Consider the following 6003-nt stretch of genomic DNA (forward strand, 5'->3'; position numbering starts at 1 on the left):
ATTTAGTAAAATAAATTTGGTTTGAATGTTTATACTGTTAGTTGTTTTATGAATTACAAGTTGCCACCTCATCCTATATAGTTTAAAATATTCCAAAACTTTGACCATTAGGTAAAATGTTGACAATACGACATTTTACAGAAAAAAGGGGGAATAAGACAAAAAAATGGTGATAGATTGAAAAAAGAAATTATTTAAATAATTAAGTGTTTTTACGTTAGTACTGTATTTAGAATGAGGGTTAATTAACGACGTTGTAGTTATGTGGGGTCGGTAAAGAAGCGATGAGATAAAATATTGATGGAGTAATGTATATGCTAGTTTGGGAGAGGGGACGAGACAACCGAAACCATTGATCCAACCCAACCCACACCAGTTGTTGAAGAGAGAGAGAGAGTAATTTAAATTTATTTTTAATTGGACGGGTAAAGAAGAAGAGTAGTAGTAGTAGGAGTAATAGTGATTGGGGAACTGAGACTGAGTGAGTTGAGTAGCAGAAGAGAAGAGAAGATGGGATCTGTATGTATCTGAGACTGTGCATCACCCCATTCCCTGTTGCGGTTGATTCTTGAGGACAGGCAGGTACACCTTCTAGATCTTCTTCTCCATTGCATTGTATTATTTGTATGACTAGAACTAGAACAGCTATCTCAATTTTTGTTTGGATCTCGCAAATTGAGAATTGAGATCTTCAATTTTCCATTCACCACTCTCACATCTTTACCACCTTGTGTTTCAGAGATAGGATTAACTTAATATGACGACACGACACCATTGCAATTTACCATTCTACATTTAGGCAATGCCAGCCACCCAATAGATAATAGCAATAAGTCTTTCTTCACTTCAACTGCAAGCTTTCTTTCCCTTCAATTCACTTTGTTATCTTCTCCTACCTCCACTATACAAAGCCTATTTTTCACTTATCACATCTCTATCTATTTATTTGCCACAAAATCAATGTGGTTATTCTCACTTTTCTTATAGTCACTCATTTTGAGTTTGTTGCAGCGCACTGGTATTTAAACAAGTCTGATGGGTTCAAGATTCCCATCTCATCAGCTCAGCAATGGCCTGTATGTATCAGGTCGGCCTGAACAGCCGAAAGAAAGAACTCCAACAATGAGCTCAGTTGCCATGCCTTACACTGGTGGAGACATCAAGAAATCCGGAGAATTAGGGAAAATGTTTGATATCCCCATGGCCATGGATGCTTCTAAATCTAGAAAATCTGGTCAGCTAAATAATGCCCCTTCACGGACTGGATCATTTGCAGGTGCTGCTGCTTCACATTCTGGACCTATCTTGCCAAATTCCACTCCTCGTTCTATTTATACCACATCTGGTAACATATCTTCTGGAGGCAGCATGACGACTGCTTCAGTCTCAATGAAAAAGACCAACTCTGGTCCACTGAATAAACATGGGGAGCCTGTGAAGAAGTCATCTGGACCGCAATCTGGTGGAGTCACACGCCAAAATTCTGGTCCGATTCCACCTGTTCTTCCTACAACTGGTCTTATTACATCTGGTCCTCTAAATTCATCTGGGGCACCAAGGAAAGTATCTGGTCCATTAGAATTTACAGGATCAATGAAATCGCCTAGTTCTGTAACTCACAATCCAGCCATGACCACTCTTAGCCTAGATGATGAATATTCCTTCAGGAGGAACTTCCCAAAGCCAATACTGTGGTCTGTAATTCTGATTTTCATTATGGGATTCATTGCTGGTGCTTTTATTCTTGGAGCTGTCCACAATGTCATTCTCCTTGTTGTTGTAGTAGTTCTTTTTGGTGCTGTTGCGGCATTGTTCACTTGGAACAGTTGTTGTGGGAGGACAGCCATTGTTGGTTTCATTTCTCGTTATCCTGATGCTGAGCTTCGAACTGCCAAGAATGGGCAATTTGTGAAGGTTTCTGGGGTATGTATATTAAATATTGACACATACATATATATATTTTGATGATATTGATTAATTAAGCACAGTCATGCAAAAAGCATGATTGCATGCACAACTAACCACCCTTGTCTTTGTGGATAAGGGACTGATTTTTATGTGATGGATATCAATGACTTGAATTGAATGGTTGCTGGGTGTCTCTTTATCTGTGATTGTACCATTCTGGTTGTTGTTGTGTGTGTGACTTTGAGCATAAATGAGAGAGGAATGCCAATGGTCTGTTATTCATTTTGAAGGTTGTTACCTGTGGTAATGTTCCATTGGAGTCCTCCTTTCAAAAAGTTCCTAGATGTGTATATACTTCTACAAGCTTGTTTGAATATCGAGGGTGGGATTCAAAAGCCGCCAACCCGAAGCATCGTCGTTTTACATGGGGACTCAGAGCAGCTGAGGTAATTTTAATATGTTAAATCTTCTCTTTTCAGTTTTCCATTTTATTAAAGATTACCTTGAATACTCTTGATATACCTTGACCATCATGGAGATATTAGCTTTTGTTTGTTCTAAACTTTCTTTACTAGTGCAAGAAAAAATCATTTTTTCCTTCCTATAGTCTAGCATATCCTGTTGACCTAATTATGTGATCTGTCCTTCTATTTATAACCTTCAATATATCTCTATATTTACTTCAGCTACATTGTAATAAAACTATTCCTAGCAATGACTTGTATAGTGCAATGATCAGTTTCTGGGAGCTTATTGTTTGAGTATTCAAGCTATTGAAAGGGGGAAAATTATTATTATCAACTTTCCATATAAGTATTTCAATGAATGCCTTTTTCTCCCCTTGCTTTTGATCGATTAATTTGTTGGGGCTTTGAATTCTTGCTTGAAGGCTTTTATCTGCTATTCATTATGTGAGTATTCTCTGACTGTCATTAAGTATTATCTTCATGCCTGATGTGATAGGAATATTGTGTGTGTGTGTGTGTGTGTTGGGAAGTTTTGCATATAAATATGGTCAACTGAAGTTTTTCACCTTCTTTGTGTGTACCAGGCATGTGTATTTGGAGATTTTTGCTGTCTAATCTATTATATCTCAAGTATTTTAATATCTACCTTGACATTTACATAATGCAGAGGCATGTGGTGGACTTCTACATTTCTGATTTCCAATCTGGATTGAGAGCATTGGTTAAAACAGGCTATGGTGCAAGGGTGACTCCTTATGTTGATGATTCTATTGTAATTGATGTTAACCCTGACAATAAAGACATGTCTCCAGAGTTTCTTCGATGGTTGCGAGAGAGAAATCTTTCAAGTGATGATCGACTGATGCGATTAAAAGAAGGGTAAAGTTCTTCATCTTGCTCAAGAGTTGAAACTCTCCAGTTATATATTAGTGTAAAGGGAAATTGTTAAGGTTAAACCTTTTCCAATAGTGCTGTTAAAAAAAAAATCTTTTCCAATAGTTGTTGAGGAGGGGGAGGGGGTTGAAGGGGTTTAAGCTTATTGCTTTGTGTCAAATATCTGGTCATGGGTCTGCCTATTGGTGTATACTGCATATTAATGGTGTCAAATAGCCCTATACATAATTCGTGTTATGCATCATGGTACTAATGTTAACAACAGCAACCTCTTTAGTGCATTAATACAATAAAGTTGGGATAACCCTCGGTAGGATATTCTTATGAAACTTCCATTGATCTTTTTGTAGGTACATCAAAGAAGGTAGCACAGTCAGTGTAATGGGAGTTGTTCAAAGAAACGACAATGTACTTATGATTGTCCCTCCTCCTGAGCCTTTGACTACCGGATGCCAATGGGCTAAATGTATATTTCCAGCTAGCCTTGAGGGTATTATTTTGAGATGTGAGGATACATCAAAGATTGATGTCATTCCAGTGTAGTTGCGCTCTCCTGACACCTCTTAGGTATTCTTCTTTAAAGAAGTATTTTCTTACCACCTTTAACTTAATGGTGGTTGAAGTTTGTATTTTGTAAGTGTTATTGGTAAGCGTAATGAGTCTACAACTGACATCAGTGATTTCCTTTTTCCTGCTCTCTACTCCTAGTTTGTTGTATAGCTATTCGTTTATTATTCCTAAGGAGTTTATTCTTTATAATGGATGTGGTTTTATGAAAGTGAGTTGTTTGTTGGTAGGATTAGCCGCTTTTAATTGTCAAAGGTATATCACGCATGATATATATTTTTACCTGTTCAGTGAATTTTGGAAGAGGGTTACCATGCAGTTATACTTTTCCTTCTTTTGTCCCCCGTTTTGAAGTCCATGCCTAGCAGGTAGCCAAATCATATGCATTGTACAGACAATAACATGATATGCATGCTTTACTATTTCGCAATTCGATTTTCATTTTCAATGATTTCGTATCAAGTAGGGATGTCATTGAAGTTGCACTGTGCCGTTGTATTTTATTTTCACATGCAAGAGTATGGACCGTTCATATTGTGTATGGACTAAATAAGAGGGAAACCTTTCGTGCATACAAACAAGAATGTAGAACACCACTTTTTTATTTATTATTATCATTGGTATAAAATATTTATTGATTTTGTCAACGACCATTTTTTGTCGATAAATCTCGCTTATCACTCTTGATAGAATTTCTCTTCTTAATCCTGTTTTTAATTCTTAGGTTGTTTTTGTCTCAAGACAATTATTTTTATTATGAATGTTTTACTACATCAATGATGTCAAAAGTTGACCCAATACATGTCACATGAAATTGAGTAACAATTTTTAAGAGAAATTGAAGTGTGCTATGTAATAGGTTCACATGAAGTGTCACAAGTTCATGTTATAACATAATTTTTAGTTGACAAAATTAGTAGTTTAATCTTCTAATTTTGATTTTAGTTTCTTTTTTAGTTTTTATTGGTTCAAGTTTTTTAACTTTCCATTGTGTCATGTTTATCTTTTCATTAATTTTTAATATAATGGTGTTAAATTTAATTTTAGTTCATAAGAATTTCGTTGTTATCTCACTATGAGTTTTTATATATTGGACATGGCTCACGCTCAGTCACTAGCTACGATTAACAAACCAAGCCAACGAGACAAGACGGTCATCACAACCCTAGTCAACATAAGGACCACTAGACCGACCAAATTGGGCCAATTTACCAAGTGGGGTAATTTTTTTATTTTTTTTATTTAAATTATAGGAGAGTTTTATTTATTTTGGGGTAAGTCGTAAATCCGTGATGATTTTTTTTCTTTTTTAACTGAAGTCATAAATTCTTTTAACACTTCAGTTATTTTTTTAATTTACGACTTTAAGGTTGTAAAGTTTTTTACGACTTCTAATTTTTTTAGGTTAATTTTTCAAAAAAAATTATACATAATTTTTCAAATTTAATTATTTAATAAATAAATATATATTTTTTTACTTTTTTTTACTTTTATTTAATATTTTGTATATTGTTTTATTTAATATTTTATATAATTTTTAAAATTGTTTTATTATGGCATTCATTAAACAAAAATTCAGAAATTATAATTAAAATTATGATAGTATATTAATTTTTAACACAATGACACAATGAAAACACAAACGTACAGACGTGATAATACTTGTGTTTCTGCTAGTAAGAATAATATAAGTCCAAATTGAATCATCTTAATTTTGTCATCAATCAACATAAGTTAATAATGTAATTCAATGACTAATGATAAAGAATAAGAAAATAAAAATTTATTTGATAAAAATAATATTGTAAGTTATGCACAGTAAAAGATAAATATTTATTTTCACATAGTTAAAATTATAATATTTTTATATATTAATTATATTATAATTAAAAAAATATAATAAGTAATTATATTTTGAGTTTTTAATAAATAATTTAAATCGCGATATGAAGCTTTTTTATATTAAAAAATATAAATAAAGATTAAAAAGAGTTAATTTGAAATGGTTGAGATAATTGTGTTTAACTAATTATAAAGATAGTGTGTAAAATACATTGAAAAAAGAGGATGTTATATAAAAATGATGTAATCTAATAAGAAGACCCCACCCACCAATGACAGCACCCATGTTGGGCCTATTGTTTGGGCTACGAAGATCCACACTTGA

The 6003-nt window shown here is 33.6% G+C and overlaps 1 protein-coding gene across 3 annotated transcripts; it reads left to right on the top strand.

Annotated features, from left to right (window-relative positions):
* Positions 1–297: 297 nt before the first annotated feature.
* Positions 298–4065, top strand: LOC114377210 (uncharacterized membrane protein At1g16860-like). 3 transcript variants are annotated; one of them, XM_028335629.1, is made up of 6 exons: positions 298–582; positions 740–852; positions 1012–1923; positions 2199–2354; positions 3043–3254; positions 3620–4065. In XM_028335629.1, exons 3-6 carry the CDS (start codon positions 1036–1038, stop codon positions 3810–3812), a joined length of 1449 nt encoding a protein of 482 aa, XP_028191430.1. In that variant the 5' UTR covers positions 298–582; positions 740–852; positions 1012–1035; the 3' UTR covers positions 3813–4065. The 3 variants fall into 3 exon arrangements, with proteins under 3 accessions (XP_028191430.1, XP_028191431.1, XP_028191432.1); XM_028335630.1 differs by lacking the exon at positions 740–852; XM_028335631.1 differs by lacking the exon at positions 740–852 and having other exon boundaries at positions 298–578.
* The last annotated feature ends 1938 nt before the right edge of the window (positions 4066–6003 follow it).

The sequence above is a fragment of the Glycine soja genome, chromosome 11 (assembly GCF_004193775.1).
Source record: "Glycine soja cultivar W05 chromosome 11, ASM419377v2, whole genome shotgun sequence".
NCBI classification, from domain to species: Eukaryota; Viridiplantae; Streptophyta; class Magnoliopsida; order Fabales; family Fabaceae; genus Glycine; species Glycine soja.

What these genes read in the sequence shown, in the direction of transcription:
- LOC114377210 (XM_028335629.1), top strand. Translation starts at nt 1,036, where the DNA reads ATGGGTTCAAGATTCCCATCTCATCAGCTCAGCAATGGCCTGTATGTA. An exon ending in AATTTGTGAAGGTTTCTGGG is followed by an intron (nt 1,924 to 2,198) that starts GTATGTATATTA and finishes TTCATTTTGAAG; the next exon opens with GTTGTTACCTGTGGTAATGT. An exon ending in CTGATGCGATTAAAAGAAGG is followed by an intron (nt 3,255 to 3,619) that starts GTAAAGTTCTTC and finishes ATCTTTTTGTAG; the next exon opens with GTACATCAAAGAAGGTAGCA.